General features: G+C 40.9%; 2 protein-coding genes across 7 annotated transcripts in view; one reads left to right on the top strand and one right to left on the bottom strand.

Annotated features, from left to right (window-relative positions):
• Window positions 1-22,436, bottom strand: part of dop1a (DOP1 leucine zipper like protein A) — a 47,929-nt gene extending 25,493 nt beyond the window's left edge. For 2 of the 6 annotated variants that reach the window (XM_079691914.1, XM_079691915.1), the window contains exons 1-13: window positions 22,006-22,431; window positions 19,813-20,013; window positions 18,921-19,102; window positions 18,671-18,841; window positions 16,461-16,650; window positions 15,762-15,860; window positions 15,330-15,429; window positions 9,569-9,678; window positions 7,311-7,425; window positions 7,054-7,174; window positions 6,452-6,571; window positions 6,158-6,275; window positions 3,161-3,424 (exon numbers count right to left, since the gene is read on the bottom strand). In XM_079691914.1, the coding sequence (XP_079548040.1) occupies window positions 3,161-3,424; window positions 6,158-6,275; window positions 6,452-6,571; window positions 7,054-7,174; window positions 7,311-7,425; window positions 9,569-9,678; window positions 15,330-15,429; window positions 15,762-15,860; window positions 16,461-16,650; window positions 18,671-18,841; window positions 18,921-19,102; window positions 19,813-19,950 (1,728 nt within the window). In that variant the 5' untranslated portion in view covers window positions 19,951-20,013; window positions 22,006-22,431. Of the gene's footprint in view, window positions 1-3,160; window positions 3,425-4,574; window positions 4,605-6,157; window positions 6,276-6,451; window positions 6,572-7,053; window positions 7,175-7,310; window positions 7,426-9,568; window positions 9,679-15,329; window positions 15,430-15,761; window positions 15,861-16,460; window positions 16,651-18,670; window positions 18,842-18,920; window positions 19,103-19,812; window positions 20,014-22,005 lie in introns of all 6 variants that reach the window. The other 4 variants (XM_079691916.1, XM_079691911.1, XM_079691913.1 and 1 more) reach the window with 4 other exon arrangements.
• LOC307045890 (nuclear factor 7, ovary-like) lies at window positions 9,710-15,316 on the top strand. The gene is made up of 2 exons (XM_079691917.1): window positions 9,710-11,027; window positions 11,646-15,316. Exon 2 carries the CDS (start codon window positions 11,865-11,867, stop codon window positions 12,861-12,863), a length of 999 nt encoding a protein of 332 aa, XP_079548043.1. The 5' UTR covers window positions 9,710-11,027; window positions 11,646-11,864; the 3' UTR covers window positions 12,864-15,316.
• Window positions 22,437-22,691: the final 255 nt, after the last annotated feature.

Below are 22,691 nucleotides of genomic sequence, written 5' to 3'. Positions count from 1 at the left end.
TTGTAGGTGACGAAATACTTATTTTACCGAGGAATTTACCAATTAATTCATTAAAAATCCGACAATGTGATTTCCTGTATTCTTTCCCCGCATTCTGTCTCTCATAGTTGAAGTGTACCTAGGATGAAAATTACAGGCCTCTCATCTTTTTAAGTGGGAGAACTTGCACAATTGGTGGCTGACTAAATACTTGTTTGCCCCACTGTATATAGCCTATACCGAGAATAGCCTACCTGATGTTGATGTACCTTGCATAACTGCATGAACCACCCGTATGGCACAATACAACTCAGTACATTGTTGGTCATTAAGACAATTGTATACCCTTTCTTTAGTAGAATCAGTGCTTGAATTGGGTCGGTACTCACCGGTACGCAGTACCGGGAATTCTGATTTTTACCCATCTGGTACCGTTACTTCTTACTGAGTACCGCCGCCGCCGCCGCCGCCGCTTTGCCGGAGCAGCAGTCTTCGTCGCCCCAAACACCGCAACCCCTCGGCAGCCCGCAAGTGCCAGAGGAACTCGGCAAAACAGAGCCTGCCCAGGTATATTCAAACAAGTACCCAACTCGCCTGTACAGTGGGGTAAGGCGCTCATTTTGCAGCTCATGGTTTAAAAACAGAGATTGGCTGGAATATTCATGTAAAAAAGATGCCATCTTCTGCTATGCCTGCAGACAATTCGGTTCAAATACATCTAACTCAGATGCCTTCACCACAATTGTACCAGAGTACCAAACGCTGTTTCCTGGTACTCATCTGAGTAACTCACTAAAAAGAAAGAATAGAGTTTAAAGGGGGAGTGATTTGTAAAATATCCATAAAGAAATAGAAAATCTGTTTACAGTTCTGTTTCATATGGGTGTTGAGAGATGAATCCCTAGATCTCTTAATTTTGCTCTTAAAGTGCACCAGATTGATCATTTTAACTTCAATATTTAAAAAAAAAAATCTGTATAAATAAATAAATAATAAATAAATTGACTTGAAACAGTTGCTGATTTAGAGTACTTGCAACTTTTGTATTCCAATTCAAGCACTGAGTAGAATTGTATAAATTGGAAGGCTAACTAGGTAATCAGCTCACCGGTGATTTGCAGCTGCGTGGTTGACCGCGTGTTAGAAAAGATGAGATACTGGCTAACCTGTACGTCAATCAAGTGGCAAATGCCATTGTAAGGATGGATGATTTTTTATTTTTTTTATTTTATCTTTTTTATTTATTTATTTTTCTAATGCCATGCGATCTACCCCCCCTACCTTTGCGATCGACGTATTGGGCACACCTGCCTTAGTAGAAGACTTCATTCATACCTCATATCTGTAATTTATTCAGTGAAAATGTGTAATATATTGAGTTTATGGTTCAGTAAATAATTAGGAGTTTGAATAGTGGAGGTCTAACCTCATCACTGTGCTGTTGAGTGATCTGTACGCTGGTCATTATACATTGAGGCTGTACTACACACAGCTGTTGGGTTTGACCTGAGGGACGTGTTTCGTCAGGCCCTACCGAGGGCTGGCATCATGCTGCAGACACTGAGAGACGGACGCTCTTACAGTTGTTGGAACAGTCAGCCTTTGGGAGCCTGAGGGCTTCCTGATTGAGGCAGCATGCTCATCCTGGAGCCTGGACTCAGATGGCACATTAGACAGCATGTTCTCTACAGTATATGTCCCTGAGGGTAGCGGGGGTTGGGGTTGGTTACTATGAAGCATTCAGTGGATGTCTGTGTAATGTTTCCACTCTGACGGATAGGGCTGACCCAGGAGGCATGGCAGGCTAGTCTACGCTTCTTCCACAGAGAGAGAAGGTTCAGCTGTTGGGGAACCATCTTCTGTCTTTCTACTTGTCCTCTCTTCTGCCTCTCCCGGGCCTACCTCAATCTATCCACTCTCTCCCTCTCCGGGCATGGGACTGTTTGACTGAACTTTTGATAATGCATCACTGAGCTCTCAAACACTTAAACAACCAGGCTGCCGGACAGGGACCAGGAGCAACAGGACGGCCGAGCGAAGCATTTGCTCTGAACAAGTCTTCAAATGCCTTCTGTCGAGGGAGTGTGGGACTGCAGGGCCAGGCATGGGACCACCCAGCCAGCCGCAGCGCAGGGCAGGAGGATGGCAGGCATGGGCCCTGCTCAGGGACACCATCAGAGCCTAGACTGAGGGATTTTTGGGCAGTAACTTGTAAAGGGAAGTGGGTTAAGTGGGTCAAACTGGGACTTGCTCTGACTAGGGCAGCAAAAGAGCCTATGCCTCCATCAAAATATTTATAAAGATCAGAGACCCTGCCAGCTGGGTTTTTCAAACTCAGAGATTGGCATTGCCTGGCATCACCTTTGTTTTGATGGTTGGAACAATACATTTCTAACTGTCCACTTAAGCAAACAGATTGCTGAGCCTATTGTGATAAAAGTAGCAGGACAAATGTATAATGTAACCCTTTCTACCTCCACAGCACTCTTTCAAATGGCTTCATTTCACAAGCATAGTCATGTTAGAATGAATATCTAATTTGATTTCTGTATCAAACCTTGGTAATAAGCAGAGTTGGAAAGTAACTAAGTATATATACTCAAGTACTGCACTTAAGTTCAATCCTGAGCTACTTGTACTTTACTCGGTTATTTACTTTTTATGTTACTGTATACTGTAAACACTGTGTACTGAAGTTTGTAGGCAAAAGTTTTAGTTTTTACTCTACTTAATGCAATAGTTTCATTTATGAGTTACTTTGCAGCTTCATGTTAATATAAGAAATATAAATCACCTAATGACTTATGATGTATTATTTTGGATTGAAATACCTAGCCGTATAGATGTAATTCAAGTTAGCTCCACCTTTACTCATTTAGAAATATGAAATGATATACATATTAATGGATATAAGTCAGTAATATTATATATATTACTTTTGCTTTAAGTATATTTTGATGGAAATACTTTTGTACTTTTACTTAAGTAAAGGTTTTGAGTTCTTCCTCCATCTCTGGTAATAAGAGCATTGCCTTTTGACCATAAACATGTCTTTAACAAATCAGGACATGTCCTGACATGGACCTAAATAAACAAAATAAATACTAATAATAAATGTTTGTTAATGAAAGAACTAAAGATGTCCATTTGAATCCCATGTTACTTTATACATTTTCCTCACCCGTTTGTCCTCCTTGTCCCTGCTCTTGTCCTTTGAGTCAGAGCGATTGCCGTTGGAGTAGGAGCGGCCCTGTGCCTGGGGGCCTGATGGCAGGGCCAGGGGGGACACCAGGGGGGGCTGCACCTTGCTGAGGATCTTTGAGCAGAGGCGAAGGCAGTGGGTGAGCTCCCCGAGGCCGAGAGCCTGCAGGTGACAGGTCAGCGCCGCCACCATGCGCAGCAGCAGCTGAGGAAGGTGCTCCGTCTGGATCTCGATGTAGGTCTCCTGGAGACGTTGGAAAAACACGAGCCAAGTGAGACTTTGAGGTGAAGAGAGGTGCTATTACTGGAATCTGGAAGGTGGTGAACCTGATATCATGTTATTTTCACTTTCATTTAACAACGTTTCAAAAATCGGTTTTGCCTTTGGTTTTCAGAGGAAATATGAACAACAATTAACAGGTCAGTAGTTAAATCTTAAGATACTGAAATATGAGAACAAAATACTATCTGTTACTATCGGTTTGAGTCTGAAAATATAAATATCTAAAAAGCCTAAGGTAGTTAAGGTGCAACATAGCGGCTGTTAATACGATATCTATCCAAAAGGCATCTCTCATCTTCTTTTCTATTTGTAAACCTTAAATGGAAAATCATATATAAATATTTTTTGAACGTTAACTGATTGCTGTTTTCTACATTTAACCCATATTAAACAGTTTTTACCCTTATTTTACACATGAATACACCCCTATTACACCATTGTTACACCCATTTAAGACTGTTATTTGACCTATATTACATCCATGTTACCTTGTAATAACACGTTATTAAACCCATTCTAGACATTGGCCATCTGAAAAGTATTTAATTATGCCTTTATCATTGGAGATATTGGACTTACTTACATTATATTAACCTCAATGGTCAGACTCTACCCCTTAGAGCGTGGTGATCTTTCTTTCATGTTAGTTTTTTCTTTTTTTAAATGTTGAAACATTTTGACTCAACAAGCAAATTAAATTTTTATGAAGAAAAGAGCAAAACAATAACAACCAAATTATAAAATGAGCATTATACCATGAAGTAAATTAGAACAGTCATATTTCTTACAAATATGTGAGCATTGCAATAGCATATAACTGCATGCATGCTTGAACATAAAGTACACACACACTGGGCGGGGATTTCATTTTCACAAGGTCCACACCAAACAGCCGGGGGGTTTTGTCCCCAAATGTAATGACTGTTAGAATCCCACTTCTTCCTCTGGATCATTTTAAAACATTAAAGCATGACGTTGTGAAATGATCGCTCAAAGCAGGTGCAGGATCAGAGATGGCCTGAGAGGGATGTTGGCAGGATGTTGCAGAAATGTTATCGTAGCCTCAGTGAAGCAGGGTGAGGTGAAAAAGCAGGAAAGAGCAGTACTTTACCTGGCAGATTACCCTCATGCTTCTAGTAGGCTTCAAGGAGAAAGAGCAGATAGTTTGAACAGACAGGAGCAAGCAGAGCACAGGCCGCACAACACACACAACACACACAACACACACAACACATACAACACACACAACACATACAACACACACAACACATACAACACACACACACACACACACACACACACACACACACACACACACACACACACACACACACACACACACACACACACACACACACACACACACACACACACACACACACACACACACACACACACACACACACACACACACACACACACACACACACACACACACACACACACACACACACACACACACACACACACACTTCCCTTTCTCGATCACAAACTCACAGAACTCTCTTTTTCTCTCGCTCTGTCCAAAACACACGCATCGAGCATTTAAACAGGGTAATAATAAAAGAGTGGTCGATTTCCAACCTATTCAGATTGGAAATACTTTAGAGACAAGCTTATTTCTATGAGGATGCAAACAATATGTTGGCAGGGAACACAGGTATTTTTGTACATGTGTAGAGATTTCACACATAAACACAGAAACATAAAAGAGAGAGGAGGAAGGACACACACACCCCTATGCGGGGGGTGTTAACATCCCATAACGGGACTCAATACATCTGACAACTATGGAGGCATAATTGCAGACGGTTATGATAAGAGTTAATAGGGAACATAATGGATTTTACAAAGGAGGCGTGTGAATGTGAAGCCCGAGCAGGGGCAGGAGGAGACGGGGGAAGAGAAAGAATGCGAGAGATACAAAAAAATGAGGAATACAAAAATGTATTCTACAAAGGAAAACATCAAATACAAGGGAGAAAGACCGCATAATGCAAACAATATGAAGATAAATGAGCTGAAACAGCAACAGCATGAACGTCTGAAGGTAAAGAGAATGAGTAAGAAATAGGTTTCACAGTTTAATACTAAAAGAAAATCATAGTGGAGTAATGCAAGAAAGGGTAAGGTAAGAGAACATGGACAATAGAAATAAAAAGAAGACAGAAGGAGAGAAAGACAACAAAAGACAAAGAGAGGAATAGACAGAAGTGAAGGAAGACAGAAGGAAAGAAAGGAAGGAATAACAAAAGAAAGATAGAAAGAAAGGAAGGAATAAAGAAGGATAGATAGAGAGAAAAAGAAAGATAGAAATAGACTAAGGGCACGTCCACACGGCGGCGTGCGTTGAAGCTTCAACGCTTCTGCCCATTCACTTTGAATGGGGTGACGTCACGCTTTGCAGAACTGCATTGTGGTTCCGTCGTTACGCGGTGCTCGCTTCAAAAGTTGAGCAATGTTCTACTTTTGAAGCTACGACGGAAGCGTCAGCCAATCAAATCATATGCCAGTACAAGCTCTAGCCAATCAAACCGCGTGCTTGTGTGTCCGGGGCGGGAGATTCATGTGATTGGTCGTTGGTCGAGCTTCAGACACGCCCGCCGGCAAGCTTCAACGCACGCCGCCATGTGGACGCTGCGTAAAGAAGAAAGAAAAGGAAGGAATAAAGAAGGATAGAAAGAAAAGTCTCACCAAGGAAACAATGTCCAGCAGGAAATCGACCAGCTGACAGAACTCCACCAATGAGAGCTCTGCAGGATAAAAGCTCCCAGCATGCCGTGGTGCATGTGTGCTGCTGTTCAATGTCCTCCTGCAACAGTTACAACAAGAGACATTATTTGGAGTTACAGTAGGTAGTTAGCAGTTAACTTCAGACAATTTGACTTTGAGTTCTGGTGTGGGTGTGGTGGCAGTGGGAAAGGCATCTTGGCACACTTTATCCAATAGTAGTTGTGTGTATAAAGTAAGAACTTGACACAAACAAACCTGCAGCACTCCTCAAACCATCGAGCGATGTAGTCCCACATGTAGTACGGCTCAAACGAGTTGAACAGGAGATTGGCTGTTTTGATCACTTCTGCCGTCTTCTTGTTCTCCCGTAGTTTACTAAGAAACAGGAGAAATGAGCATCAATGTTGCGCAATTAGCAAGCTTTCATTTACAACATCTGTACACTCCTGTACCTGCATTTTTAGGATATAAGGGTCCACTGTCGTATGACGGATCAGTTTGTCTTAAAAATAAATGTATATAGAAATAAACTATTTTATTTTGAACATGTGAAGATGGTACCTGTGTCATTCTTTTGTAACTCATTCTTTTTTATGTCATTTATTTTATATAAACTGTTGACACTGATTTTCTGAATTATATGGTTCTTATTATATTTACCTATTTTTTCAGTTTGCTGTAACATCCATTTATTTTTACTAGACCATTTTCTTTGTGTTACAATGTTCTAATGTATTTGTAATTATTAAATGTTAATTGCTTTACCAAATCCAATTCTACCTATGTTATTCTCAGATTATTCTACAGCCTAACTTTTAGCATGGGGTCCATTTAACTTTTGCGTAAGAAACACAGACCTGCTGAGGTGTGTTTGGTCTTTACTGAATGAACTCTGGCTCTGGAGGTCCAGCTCTGTCCGGCACTGTGTGTGCAGAGTCCGAAACACCTCGATCAGAACATCCTCTAGGATTGCTGGACCTGGAGGCATGAGAGATGATGTACAGAGTGGTTATATAACCTTATGTGAGGCTGCTTGCGGTACATGCATCATTACTGTATATACGCATTAACACTAACTAGACTGTTGGTGTCTACACATTCAGAGATTGGTTACCAAGTTCCGGTTTGTCCAGCAGACTGATGAGGATGCGAAATGGCTTGAGGTCGTGCATGAGGACGCTCTCTTCCTCCCCGCCTCGGGCCTTGCCCTGCAAGATCCCCACCATCGCCTGAAAACACACAAACGCACATACACACACTTTTATTTCAGTAAAATATAAAAACACATCTGAAGCCCCTTTTGACGCAGCCGACGGGACATGTTTCTTTTAATCTTTTTTTTCTTTTAAACAAACCAATTCCATATTTGCATTCAACCCCCTTTCATTTTTGTGTGTGTGTTTCACGCTTCGTCTGCCCCATAATGGTGTGAAGCCAGGAACAGATTGTCTCTGTAGTACCAACCTTCTCCCAATGGAGGGAGCTCCAAAAACTACCTCAGAGCAGATGGCAAGAGAGTATAAATATAAAACAAAAACAAAAAAACACTTTCAATAAAAAGAGTTCCCCTCATGGTCGCTCTGTTTGACGCCTGCTCCAACCCCTGGAGTACCAGAGTTCATTACATGCCAGGAGGTTTGAGCTGAGCGCAAGACAGGGTGTGTGTGTGTGTGTGTGTGTGTGTGTGTGTGTGTGTGTGTGTGTGTGTGTGTGTGTGTGTGTGTGTGTGTGTGTGTGTGTGTGTGTGTGTGTGTGTGTGTGTGTGTGTGTGTGTGTGTGTGTGTGTGTGTGTGTGTGTGTGTGTGTGTGTGTGTGTGTGTCAAACCCCAGAGTTGTTGTGGGTTGTGGAATGAAAAGTATTAAAGGGGCCCTATTCTGCAATTGAATGCCTCGAGGACATGTTTACATGCTCATACTGCCTGTGCTGCAGCACCTCTTTTCACCCTGTGTCTGAAACCAGATCCCAGTCTGCTCTGATTGGTTAGCTGGCTCGGTTTTGATTAGTTGACCGCTTAGAGATGTCCCGCCCATACTTGCCAACCTTGAGACCTCAGAAATCGGGAGCATTTCAAAACCACCACGTGGGGGGGTTGCTAGTGGATCACCGGAGCTATTGGATTAACATTAACATGCTTATTGTAGTTGTAAGTGCACTGCCTTGCGGCCTGTAGCACCACCAGCATATGTGTGGGCTGGACCTGTATTATACAGGAAAGGAGTGAGCAGAGGGTAGTGTTGTCGATTCTTGTTCTGTGACTATGTTCCTCACCCTCTCAGACTTTCAGTTGCTGTACTAAAATTCAAGTGGGAACAGTCCTGAGTAAATCTGATTTTGTCAGAAATCGAGAGAAATATGACCCCGGGAGGAAACCGGGAGAGGGCAATGAAATCGGGAGTCTCCAGCGAAAATCAGGAGGGTTGGCAAGTATGGTCCCGCCCCTCACGTTCAATGTGTTGGAGTGCTAGCCAATCACACTAGTCATGTCACTATTACCTCATTCACACCAACGCAACTCCGGTTCAAGCTCCGTGCTAGAGCTTTTCAGGTTCAGAACCGGTTCTTCGGTTTAGCTCCGGCTCTTTTCACACTGCCCAGAGTCCGACTAGTGCTGCGTCATTGCGTCATCGTTTACGTCATGACGTAACCCTTTGCGTGCCTGCTTCATAAGCCAAACCGCGCGGAAACCCCTCACAGCTCACACCGACAACAACAACAATGGCTGATTGTGCTCCAGCTTCCTCTGTACCTCTTCGGAAGACCAGATTCCCAGTAAGTAGCTGGTCTCTTCAGTGGACCACTGCTGCTTGTTAAGTTTCTTCATCGTTGTGTACAAACTGGATAAAACACTGGTTTTTGTTGTTGTTCAGGAGTTGATCCCGCCCCTGCCCCCGCCTCGACGTAAGCGTGACGTATGTGGTGCTTTTGCTCTGGCCGGACAATTTTTTGGTGCTTCAAACGAACCGGATTCCGGAGCTAAAAGGCTGCTCCGCTGCGGTGAAAGGAAAACCCGGTGCTATTCAAGCTCCAGCTCCGAACCGGCCCTGAAACACCGTTGGTGTGAATGAGGTATGAGTTACGGAAGTGATAAAAGGAGTCCAAGTGCGGTATTTAAGGCAGGAGTGTGTGGGAACCCCTCTGGAGGGAACTTTGAGATTTAAGCCTTTGCAGACCATTGACGTGCACAAAAACCTATATAACATACTACAGGGAAAACCCCAAAAAGCTTAATTGGTCCTCTTTAAGAGAAAACTTGTGTGAAAGGGAACCAGATCAGCGAAATTCAAGACAAAACATATATAATATTTGGAAGCTACTTTTAAACATAAGACACCATATTCAATTTCTTCTTTGCAAATGGCTTAGGACCTCACCTGGACCAGCATGTCTTTAGAGAAGGAGTTGAAGTATTGGCTGGCGTGCTCCTCTGGGTTGCTCTGCCGAGTGCTGCGGGGGCCTGTTCTCACACCGTTGTTTTCAAAGCCTTCAATAAACAAAGACATAACTGTTATAATGGCACAAACCTTTAGACGTACAGTACAAATCAAACATCACCAAACAAACGGTTGTCAGGGTGTAATAAAGTACATACTGGATTGCCATATTGGGCTTGTCAATCTAACATAATATTGTATCTCTATTGGGGGGAAAACCCTCTGACGGGCCAGAATGTATCTTTCGTTTGACAAATCTAAATCATTGCGTGAAGAAGTGGTTTGTGGACTACCGTTTTGGAGCCAATAGTTTTTGGCCTTTGCCGTCTTGGGTTTTTGGAGCCAGAAGGGACTTTTAATGAGGAGACGGTAAAGCTTTGGAGGGATATTCTTTTCTACTTCTCTACAAGGTCTGATACATGGGACCATAGTTTACAAAATAAATATCGTGCTGAATTGGAGAAGATTAAAAACTAGCAATTCAGACTTGAAACTCATTAGGAAAATGTTAAGTGAGGTGAGAGACTTCTATACAATCAGATGTATTCTTACAGTCAGTGGATACTTCCTTTCTGGTCATTTGAAATAATGCAGCTTTAAGTCACATTCACTTCTTTTTAGACTTTGAGGCAATGCTGACATTTTTTTAGAGAGTCTAAGGTTGCTATCATTGAAAGTTGCTGTTAAAAATAATATAAGCTTGATGCATTCAGCTTCCATCCTTAGGCATGCAGACACTTACCAGCAAGTTCATCCGCAGCGAGTTGCAAACAAGAGAAAATAAAGTGAGACTACAGCAGATATGAGGCTAACGTGTGTTTCACAAAAGACAAATACAACTGGAACACAGCATTCAAAACATACTGCCGGAGCAAATCACAAAACAGAGCGATGGGTGTGTAAAGGTTTGTACACCAGGGTTCCCACAGCTGTCCATGTAAATCACATATGTCAAACTCAAGGCCCGGGGGCCAAATCAGGCCCTTGGTGGATTTAATTTCAGCCCGCAGGATCATTTTTAATTGTGTAGAGAGCTACATAGATTAAAATGAGAGAGTATCTGTTAATAATGTTTATTTTCGGGCACCTGTGTGGGCTTCAGGGGGGGGGGGGGGGAGGCAGGGGTTGGGCTCAGACACAGCAGTCAGGATAACTGTGGCCTGCTTCTTGTGTATGTGGTGATATGAGAGAATGTGGATCAGAAAAGTAAAATACCCACCTTGCAATCCGTGTTCCTCATTTCACAATAATGACGTTTTCTTTAGTCTGGTGGAAATATGCTCCGCCTTCTCTGGGTGGTCAATGGTTTACTTTAGTTTTTGAGATATTTAAAGAGGACTTGTTTTTCCTCTTCCTGTTTCTTATGCCTTTGTTTACGGCTGTGTGTAAAGGCATCCAGGTGAGTGTATTCATAGTTATAAACCTCAAACAGAAGATTATTGTGTAGCTTTCCACCAATATCTTTGCCAGATATTTTTCTGTTTGCTGTGTTTTATTGATGGATTTGTTATATGTATTTACATCTAAAACTTCTGGATGATATATATTTGTACTTGTTTCTTTATTTATTATGATTTGTTTGGTTATTTTGTTGGCGTTACAATTTAAATACACATCCCCAAGTTCTGTTTGAAGATGTAAGTTATGATATACTGTGTGAAAAATGTGCCCTCGCTGCCTGATCTGACACACATTACCAAGCTTCTGCTGTTCATGCCGCTGACGGGCGAACCGCTTTGTCCGTTCATTGCGCTGTGACTCACATGCGCCATGTCAAATGTTCATTATATTTCAAAGGCTCATTATTACAGTTTTATATTATCTTCTATATGTCGCACAACGTACCTTTATGCTATTAATAATAATGTTCTTTCTCAGCCCTGGATACGAAAACACAGTGTGAACAAATTATTGGCCGATCCTGATTTGTGTCATGTGCATCGGTGCCCCTCTAGTAGGGTTAACTGTATTGTTTGTGCTATTAATAATTGTTCCATTGTTTGCTTTATTGTTACAGACCACACCCTAAACAAATCAACATCACTGGCAAAGTCTGATTCCCTATTCTTACATCGGGACACATATGCATCTTGTGCGCTAACAACCTGACCCCCGGAGCCCACATCTCCTTTATATGAGTACTTCCCCAAACTGCTGCTGATTTCACATTATAAAAAGGACTTCATAAGGAAGTACAACTGACCCACTGTCTGTTTTGTAATTCACTCGAAGACAGATGTTTTTTCAATCTGACAAGGAACTCATCTGTCCTGTCTGCAAGGACATCTTTAAACATGGTGGGGGGGGGAAACTAATTTGCATGTGTCCGTGCTGTAATAAAATATCCCCGACATGTGATCCACCATGTAACCTGGCATTAAAAAATCTGTGTGAGGCCTTCGTATTGCAGAAAATAACCTCAGAAGCTCTCTGCAGTCTGCACTCTGAGAAAGTGAAACTCTTCTGTCAGCAGCATCAGGAACCAGTGTGTGTCATCTGCAGAGATTCAAAAACACACAGCAACCACAGATTCACACCCGTCAATGAAGCAGCCAAAGCCCTCAAAAAGGAGCTCCAGAAATCCCTGAAGCCCTTACAGGAGAAACTGAAGCTCTTTGAACAAATTCAAGGAAACTTTGGGCAAACAGCAGAACACATTAATGTCCAGGAGCAACAAACAGAGGGGCGAATTAAGGGGCAGTTTAAGAAGCTTCACAAGTTTCTACAAGAGGAGGAAAAGGCTAGGCTGGGTGCTCTGAAGATTGAAAAGGTACAGAAGATGTCAATGATGGATGGGAAGATTTCGGCCCTGAGCAGAGACATAGATGCTCTTACTGAAACAATCAAAGCCACAGAGGAAGAGCTGAGAGCTGGAGACGTTGTTTTCCTGCTGAACCAACAGGAAACAGTGAAAAAAGTGCAGCAGCACCTCCAGCTGGAGGATCCACAGTTGCACCTAGGAGCTCTGTTAGACCAGGCCAAACACCTGGGCAACCTGACCTTTAACATCTGGAACAAGATGAAGGACATGGTCTCCTACTTTCATGTGATTCTGGATCCAAACACTGCTCATGCAGAGCTCATCCTGTCTGAGGATCTGACCATTATGAGATGTGGAGAGAAACAGAAGCTTCCGGAAAACCCAGAGAGGCATGATTTTGACCCGGTTGTCCTGGGCTCAGGGGGTTTTACTTCTGGCATTCACAGCTGGAATGTTGAGGTAAGAAATTATTGAACACACTCCCACTGAAGATATCACCAACGGAGGTCTCTGTATCAACAGGCTAATGTCCAAAGTCTTGAGTAATGGTACTTGCAAAATGACATGTTCTAGGAGTTTTAGGGGGGAACAAATAATATTTTATGCTATCCTCAGGTTATTTTTTTTAATTGATTAATTTGATTATCCAATACTGAATATTTGCTGCTGATTTTGGTGTTTAAAATGTGACAATATGAAAAGAAAAAAATATGTAAATATAATCCAAATATACATTTTGTACATGAATGCATTACATTATCAAGGACATTGATTCATTTTCTTCCATGTATTCATTCAAGATATACATTCTATAGTTGAATAATTTACTTTAATTATAATTTAAATAAAGGCTTGATTTTTAACTCACAATAAGTGTAAATGTAACCTTACATTACTGATTATGTTTTGATTGCTTAAACTACTTTTAAGAATAACATTGAAAGTTTTTGTATCATGAGTATTCATTTGAGTCTTTTTATAACACAGAAGTTGAAGTATTTTAAAGAGGATAAAGTCGTACAGCAGGGGTGGGGAACCTCCAGCCCACGGGCCGTATGTGGCCCGGGAGACCATTTGTTGCCCTCGAGGTAATTTATAAACACACGAAAAAAAGAATTAAAAAAAAAAAGATTAGACGGCAAAATAATTAAACAAGTGAGTACCTGTTTTTCCTGGCCAAGGTCAGGGTCCTTGAACACAACACGAGTCTAACGTGTCATCACGTGTATTATGTCTCGTCTGACAGGGGTGCAGTTCTGACGGAGAGCACCGGAACGAAGCTCTAGCACTTCACAAATTGCAGTACCCATAAGGAGCCGTACACATGCCGCAGGTTTTGCGTGGCTGTGTCTTTAGTTGTAAGCCCAGTGGCGATCTGTTCATCTGTCATACTGAACATACAGTCAATAACTTTGTTGTTATTAGCATCTGGTTAGCTAGCTATGCTAACGAATATAAGAAGCTATTTCTACAACCAGTGAGGTCAAGGCAAATCTTTATATGATCATTATAGTTATAAAAAAATAAGGGAATAAAGTAAACAGGTATAAAATACTATATGACAGTAAAAAAAAGTTGTTATTAATAAACAAGAATACAGTTTGAAAGGAGTGATTTGTAAAATATCCATAAAGAAAAAGAAATCTGTTTACAGTTCTGTTTCATATGGGTGTTGAGAGATGTATCCATAGAGCTCTTAATTTTGCTCTCAAAATGCAGCAGATTGATGCTTTTAACTTCAACATTAAAAATAAATCACCCCACTTAAATCATGTTCAAATGGATAGGAAACTAAATACACATCTTGTGTCCATATCTTTCTGTTTTGGTGGTCATGCCACAACCGTGCACGTGCATGCATGCGCGAGTAAGATATCTGGATTAAGAGGTTGCTTTTTCTTTGCACAGCATAAAAGAAAGACCAAATGAATGGGCTGTTATTTTAGTCTTTTTAAGCAGAGGTCAATAATTTGTACGGCCCTCGGAGGATGTTGAAAAAATTGAAATGGCCCTTGAGATGAAAAAGGTTCCCCACCCCTGTCGTACAGTATAAGAAACAGTCACAACATTTCAACATTGAGATTAGATTTCAAAAACAGATTTCCAATATTTTGAAAAAAAGTTGCAAAGTTTTGTGAATAATAATAATAATAATAATACAAATATATAGAGGAAGTAATCCTCATATTTAGAATATGTCGGAACTTGTTGAGGTGGGGATTCAACTAATACTTTATTTTCCCATTCAGCGTTTTGCAAAGGCATTGAAGTGATTTATTATCCCAACCAGAACATCCAATGTTTGTCTGAATGTGTGCTTCTGTATCAGTCCGTCCGTCCACAGACTCTTGCATTTTACTGGACGCATCAGCCAAATATTTTGTGTGTTGGACTATTGTTTCCGCTTGAGATTAAGAATTAATCCCATCAAAAATGATAAGGCCAAAACAAACCCTAAGGAACGATTGTGGGCCAACAGTGTTCATGATCTGTGTTTGGATCTACACTGATGCATTAGATCCTAGCTCAATATCCCAGTGTGAAGTGTTAGTGTGCAAAGAGTGTGGGGTTGAACGAGAGAAGGAGTGATAGTCACTGCTCTCCGGGCTGCTCTCTGGTTGTGTTACTTGTTCAGCTTTTTCTCAAGCCTACAGGACCACCACCCTTGTGGGTATATTCCGGTAAAAGGTCACCTGACATTCTTGGACTTCCCCAAATGGAAAATTGCCTGATTTTTAAAGCATTTCTCTAAATTCTGCAACACTGCAGAAATATATGAAGAAAAGGAACCCTGGTATACCTGACTCAGTAGTGTGTGTGTGTGTGTGTGTGTGTGTGTGTGTGTGTGTGTGTGTGTGTGTGTGTGTGTGTGTGTGTGTGTGTGTGTGTGTGTGTGTGTGTGTGTGTGTGTGTGTGTGTGTGTGTGTGTGTGTTTCGTACCCAACAGCCAGGCGTAGAGTCTGCGGTTGAGGGACATGTCTCTTCTTAAAACCACATGCAAAGCTGCAGACAGGATCCGGATCATGTCAGGGCGAGTCGCCTGAACACAACAGTGCAGAACATTTGTGACTGTCAGATGTGTGTCCTAGCTGAGACATGTCCAGAACTGTTTTTGAGGTGGTGGATTCTACAAGCTGCCAGGAAGAATTCTTCATTATCACACATTTGCAAATGAACAGAAATAAAGAAACAAACATCTGAAGATAAAAATGCCAATATCAATACTAATATAAGCTTTATTATGAACATCCTGATAAATCCATATCAGCCAGTTAGCTAGATACCTGGACCAGATTGTACCTGTAGTACAGACACACAGATCTTTACCATCCCGGTGTTAACACACAGAGCTCACCCTCACAGCTTCCTCACCTGGCTCATGTGGAAGGGGAAGCAGAAGAGGATGAGGTCCAGGGTGCTCCTCTGCACCAACACACTGGAGTCCTGGACTGAGGTACTGACCGCCTCCACCTGGTGAGAACACAACATTATTCAACCAACTTCTTTAAATACATTTAACAATAGAGCATTATATATAATTGCACTATTTGAACCATCGCAGTGATTCTAGTAAAACATGCAATTGCAATCAATCTGGACGCGTGTACACATTCCTTCTAGCTTATTAAACTGGCTTTAACATGATACTACTCATTTCAGGTAATAATGATTTTTTCATTGTTATGTGATTGCTATTTAAATATTTCATCTGATGAACTGATTAGCAAAATACATTTCTCAAGCCAATGGTTATAAAAACCTATTTTTCAATAACTGACATTTATTAGGCAGTTACCAGTTTCTCTGGCTCTGTGGTACACTCAGTGTTAATCCCTCTCTTTTTCTATTTTTTTTTTCTATTAGAAAGTAGCATTGGACACTTTGCTCATCTTACATTTTGGAGGAGCAGGTTGTGTTCATTTTGTCCTTCAGAGCCATCAGTTGACTTGTTAGGTTTTCAAACCTTATTTTCAGCTAGGAGGATGCAATTGATTTCCAAATCGTGCATGCAATTCTGTCATTAGTTATTTCTGTCAGGGGATGTTTGTTTTGCTCTGTAGTGTCATGTACCATGAGCTCGATGTCACTGCCGATGACGTAGAGCTGGTCCTCCATGGAGAGCTTGCGGTTGAGGTGCAGCAGAACGAAGGACACCCCGGGGAGGCGCACCGCGGGGCTGGTCAGGATGCTGCCCCACAAGGCACTGTAGAAGGCCGACTGCTCCACCGCTGCAGCCACCTTCTCCAACAGCGTGTTGGTTCTGTGAGAACACAGAGAGGACACAGTGAACACGGTTACTATTACAGGTACACATCTGCACTGTAGTCCTACCACACTAGAACTGATGTAGTCCGCAAAGCTAGCACTCAGAAGGAAAAACACTTGTTTAAAGCAGCTGCTTCACATGATGATATCAGACTGACTGACAGTGCCCTGCCCAGATGGAGAGAGTCATTGAGGGCTCTCATCAAAATGTTCTTAATGGCCAAATATTAAGCAATGACTAGAGCAGAAACAGAGTCCCAGTAGTACCCAAAATATCTCAAAGGGAACAGAGATGCATCACTCAATGCTTTCTCTGAACAGACCACTTGATGTGGTTTATGAGTGCATTTGGATTTCACTGTGAAGCTTTCATTTGCCATTTCGCCTAACTGACTGGTGTATACATCTTTGGAAAAAATTAAGAGACCACTCCAATTTGTTCTTAAATCTCCATCTCTAAATGTATGGCAGCCATTACATTCCAGGGTCTGATAAATTCCAACACAGAGAAATGTTGTCAATAGTGTATATAACAAAATAAAAAAAGTTGATTTACTCAAACAAACAACTATAAATACTAAAAACCAGAGAAACTGATAATGCTCTTGTTTTTTACCAGAACGATATACTATATATGCAACAGTACATTTAACTGGGCAAATAAGGATGATCTGCAATCTAAGATAGAGCAGACACAACATTATTTTGATTTTGCAATCCGAGTGCAGCTTTAAGACATTAAGGAAGTCTAGTGTCCTCTGTGTGGAAACTGAATTATTGAAACATTAACGGGAAACGGCAACAAGATGTAGTAAAGATAATGCAACTTGCTGTTAACATCTGCAATGTGGGAGAAGCCAAATAAATGGAAGAATGCATATGGGAAAATGGAAAACCAAAGCGTAATTGAATTGAAAAACAAGATGACAGTATACATGTTTACCATCTACAAATAGGCCTTTTTAACAGCACAGGTGTTATTCATAACATTAACTACATCTGAAATAGCTGCCTGGGACATTTTATTCTAAATAAAAAATTGTTACTTTCATGAGTCACACCAGTGCTTCTTAGGAAGTGTAAGACAGCCCCTCCAAGAGTAATGTCATTGTGATTTAAGATTTAAGGAGCAGCAGCCCCCTCTAGGGTCTGTGAGAGGAACTACAGTAGCACTGATGTGATGAATCCTTTCCCTGCTCTTATAAGATACCAATCACTATGTAAACAACCACTTGTGTCAAAATAAGAAATTATTAAATCAATTCATAACAGTGTTGGGAAGCCGATCATTGGCTTATATTTTGCGAGCGTCTGGGGAAAATGACTTTCTGGCCAGAGTTTCACAAAGCGCACACAACACTGAGAAGCCCTTGCAATATTCAACATTATAAACTATTCAACATTACTGTTTCGTAAAGATAAAATTGTTTCTCTGTCTTCAGAAAAACGTGTTCAATAAATTCTGGAACAAGTGTAAGGGCCCATACGTCCGTATTTTGTGGACGTGTTGAATTAATGACTCTGCAATGCTGTTTATTCTCGCAAACTTCAATGATTTGTATTCTCTCGTTTGCACACTTTAACTCTCTTGAAATGTATGAAGTTCTTAAATAAAATTAAAATTTGTGTACAGCAGAGGAAATAAACTGTTTTTATCCAAGGAAATATATTATATATTATACATCAAATATGTGAAAAAAGTATATAACACAAGGAAAAGAAGAAAAACAATATACTTTATGACAACTAAAAAGAAAAGGCATTTGGCATTTCATGAGCTAGAAAATGTAATAGTAGACACAAGTCTGCAGGTAGTTCTTGGAATACAATAGTAAACCGTCATTCTCAGAGACACAAGTCTTGAGCTGTGTCTTGAGTTGGAAACAATAATCTTGCAACATCTCATATATCTCATTTATCATTCATATGATCTGAAATCAATTTCCTTCCACATTACGCTGTAAAAATGCTTTCTCCTAATGGCCTGTTCCAAAGTGTTTTCCTGCTCTCCTCACCTGTCGTAATACTCTGAGCCCTCCTCCAGACCCGGCAGGACCCCGGTCAGGAGGCCCTGTAGGCCCGGCTTCAGAGTCTTCCCCAGGGGCAGGTAGTAGGTCTCATAGAGCCCCAGCAGCACCGGCTTCACGGACATCGCAGCGTTGGAGAGGAGCGGGAAGAGCCCCGAGCTGCAGCGAGAAAAAAGATCTCAAGAAGTGGTTCTAGCTTTGCTGTCTATCTCCAGTGTGAGTGGTAAGCAAGTCATACCTGTAGAGAAACAGGTCTTTGGCCAGCCTCTTGGGTCCGATGATCTTGAAGATGATCTCGTAGGTCTCCAGAGCCTTGCGGTGGACCCCGCTCGGCAGGGCGGGGTGGAGGCATTGGGCCAGCCGCTTGCCTATCGTCAGCTTCTTGGGAACCACTTGGTATTTCGCATTGTTCTGCAAAACCTAGGATAGGATGTAAAACATGCTGGATGGGTATGAGGCATGCACAGACAACATTGTAACAAGCTGAATGGGTGTCTGTGCAACTCAAGCCAAAGCTGATTTATGTGTCTATACGAGGTGACACAATAAGTCAATGGATAGAAAAGTTATTGACAACTATTTTCATTTTTATTTACACACAATCAGTCAGATAATCAAATATTCTCTGATTCCAACCTCTTAAATGAGAGGATGTCCTGCTTTGTGTCATACATAATTAAAAACTCAATATTTTGGGGTATTTAGACTTTTGGCTTGAATAAAATAAGACATTTGGTTGAAAATGTCAATTTTACATTTTTCTTATTTTTAAAAGGGATTAAAGATTATTGCAGATGAATCAACAATGAAAACAATCCTTAATTGCAGCTCTAGCATTTTTGTGTATAAAATGGGTTTTCAGATAAGTCCATGTCTCTTGTTGTCATGCTTATTACTTGACAAAATGCATGTTTTTTTTATGTGTATTTGAAACTTTCATATTTCTATTTTACAATCACTTACAGTAGGCTAAATACCAGCAAAGTAAGTGAGGCTCAGCTTCTAAACTAATTGTTAATCCGATGACTTTATGAATGTAGTTGTATGTATGTTAAGTCACATACTGTATGTGTATGAACTGTATTGCATTCTGTACAACAACCATCCTGCCTCAGGTCAGATTTACATACCTTGTTGAGTTTGCCCAGTGCAGAGATGAGGTCGGCCCACTCACTGGAGTACTCAAAGTTCTTTAGGGCTTTGTCCACTGCTGCCACATAGTTCCTGTACTTGGAGTCACTGAGCAGCTCCACTTCCTCTGCATTCATCCTCCTGGGTGGTTATTACGCTAATGTACAACTCCAGGCACGCATCGATACATCACACCTGCACTGGAAAACAAAACAGGAAGGTACAGAAGATCAAAAATCCACTCTGATAATAAGCAAAGGATTAGTCATCTTCAAGCTGCCTGAGCCTATCAATCAGTACATGGACGATATTTCCGAATAACACGGCCCCATATATGAGGAGGAGCAAAGTCTGACACCTGCAGCATAGTGTGCATAGATGTTGTTAAGTACATGCTTTATACATTGTAATCCAGGCAGACAAACTGAAACTGCCATAAAAAACATTAACACTGTGAGACAAGCTACACTTACATCTCTTTTAAATGGAGTTTGAAATGTATGGGTATCGCATCTAAGAGAGGATTGACCAGATCTAGAAAAGGCATGTGACATTTTGGTAGTGAGTTTTGCCCAAGGTATTGATGTGTCTAGAGAAAATAAAAAATCTGGATATTTTAAGCCAAATACCTTGATTTTGCTGCAATATTGTAGGGTTGACTGTCGGTGCTTTCACAAAGTATTTAGAAAACAGTTATGATAAATAATTACTATGGATTTTGATATAATGAGCAGATACAACAGTATATATAACAGTCTAGTAAATTCCAAGAATTACATCTTAACTGTAATGCAGCCTTTAAAACCAGGCAAAGACAACGCTTATGCTATATTAGGATATACAAAATCAAACAATATCTATTCTTATAATCACGATATTGAGATAATCAAAATATCGAGCGCTCACAAAAAAAAACGTTTCTCTTGATTTGCCTTCAATACTGTAAAGCTACAGTGAATCTTGAAGCTAAATTAACTTATAGGCGCCTTATTATGCTAGTTGCCGGGTTCATATTTGTCTTTTGTGTCTCTACTGTGACATCTTTACATGCTTTGATGTTCACAAAGGTCTTTATTTTTCTCATACTGCCTGTGCTGCAGCACGTCTTTTCACCCTCTGTCTGAAACCAGAGCCCAGTCTGCTCTGATTGGTTAGCTAGCCGGCTCTGTTGTGATTGGTCAACCGCTTAGAGATGTCCCGTCATTTAGCCTATCACGAACACTTTGTTGGAGCCCTAGCCAATAGAAGCATGATAATTACATAGTGATGTCACTATGGTACGTACGATTTGCATGCACAACAACCACCTATATAACACACTACATGAAAGGGAAAAACACAAAAAGCGTAATAGGATCCCTTGATATTAATTACATTGTTTTTACAGAAATTTGCATTTTCTTTTATGTTCTTCCCAAAACTAAAGGTCAAAAAATACTGCACGGAATTATTCCAAAAAATAACATGAGGGGGTCCACCCTAATTATTCCCTATCTTGTTATCTTGGCTAAAAGAAATTGAGAAGTCCCACACTAAAAAAAATACATTTAATTGGAGACAATTTGACTTGGAACAGCAGTAACGTGGGAACTTATAACAAAATAAGGTGCCAGTGAGCCATATCAGTGTATCACCAAGCATACTGCACCAGGGCTATTACTAATCAATGTTATTAATCACAGCTGTGCTTTTCCTGCTGTGACAAGTCAAAATGTCTGCGCTAAAAAGAGTCCACAGCAGATTTACAGAAAACTCAATTAATCTGACCAATATCTACAAGTGTATAGGCTACTTATTGTGAGGTATTGATGTAAATGTAACCCTGTGTGTAAGAGGCTAGCTTGTGGCAGCTGACATTTTTCTGATTGAGCTAAAAGACTTGTAAAGTATCAACAACATTATGCACTATGAACTATAGTAATAATAGCAGCTTTTGTATACCCACTGTACATTAATGTTTTGAGGTAGGAAGCACATATAACGTCAATGAATATAAAACCACCAACATATATTTTCAATATCTTAATAAAGGCGTTACTTCCGTTATGATGTGAGCGTGAAAAGAGGGTACTGTTACAGTAATGCTATACCAAACAGCTCCCTTGTCACTAGCTAGGTCAGGGTGTTTAAGCTAACGAAGGTTACATTGCACTTCATGGCGTAAAAAAAAAAAAGCTGACATAAAAACTTACCGTTATGGGACAAAGGCCAGAAACTGTCATTCAATCAGGAGCCCGGTTCGCCGAGTGAAAATGATTGACAACGTCAATAATATGACTAGCAGGCTAGCTGTGGTTTGTAGCAGGTTGTTTAAATGAAAGAGATGCAGGGCCTGGTGGGCTCCGATGTCAGCCGTTCATGTAAGTCAGGTCCCTTGACAAGAAGGCTCTGGAGGCAGACAATGGCTTGTTATTTTCTAAATATTCTTATTTCCTCTTTGTATTGACCGGCACTGTGTACATAAACAGTGATGAGCGCATCAGTAGCGTCCAGTGCCAAAGATACAAAAACGAGACGATTGACAGCTCCCAGACTGCACTGCAGATTAGCTGTACGTCCAACCATAGCGTCCTTACTGCTCCCTTCCGCATGGACGTCTTCCGCCTCTCGCCTGCCTCAAGTTACCTGTGACATTTCCCGTCAAACTCGGAAATAGTGGAACTTTTCTTTCAAAATAAAAGTTGACATTTTTAAATTGTAATTACTGTCCTTATACTTATATGAAACAAAATACAATTCTATGTGAACACTACATGGTAGTCATGGTGATGAGGAATGACGTAGTGAGCTGTGCAGATACAAGTATATTAATTCCACATGCCTTCATTCTGAACCTGAACACTGACCAGGAAAACAAAGTGATACATTCTGCTCAAAA

This window comes from Notothenia rossii (assembly GCF_949606895.1).
Source record: "Notothenia rossii genome assembly, chromosome: 7".
In the NCBI taxonomy this organism is placed as follows: Eukaryota; Metazoa; Chordata; class Actinopteri; order Perciformes; family Nototheniidae; genus Notothenia; species Notothenia rossii.
The sequence above is the reverse complement of the archived record's forward strand: the minus strand, read 5'-3'. Positions and strand labels throughout refer to the sequence as shown.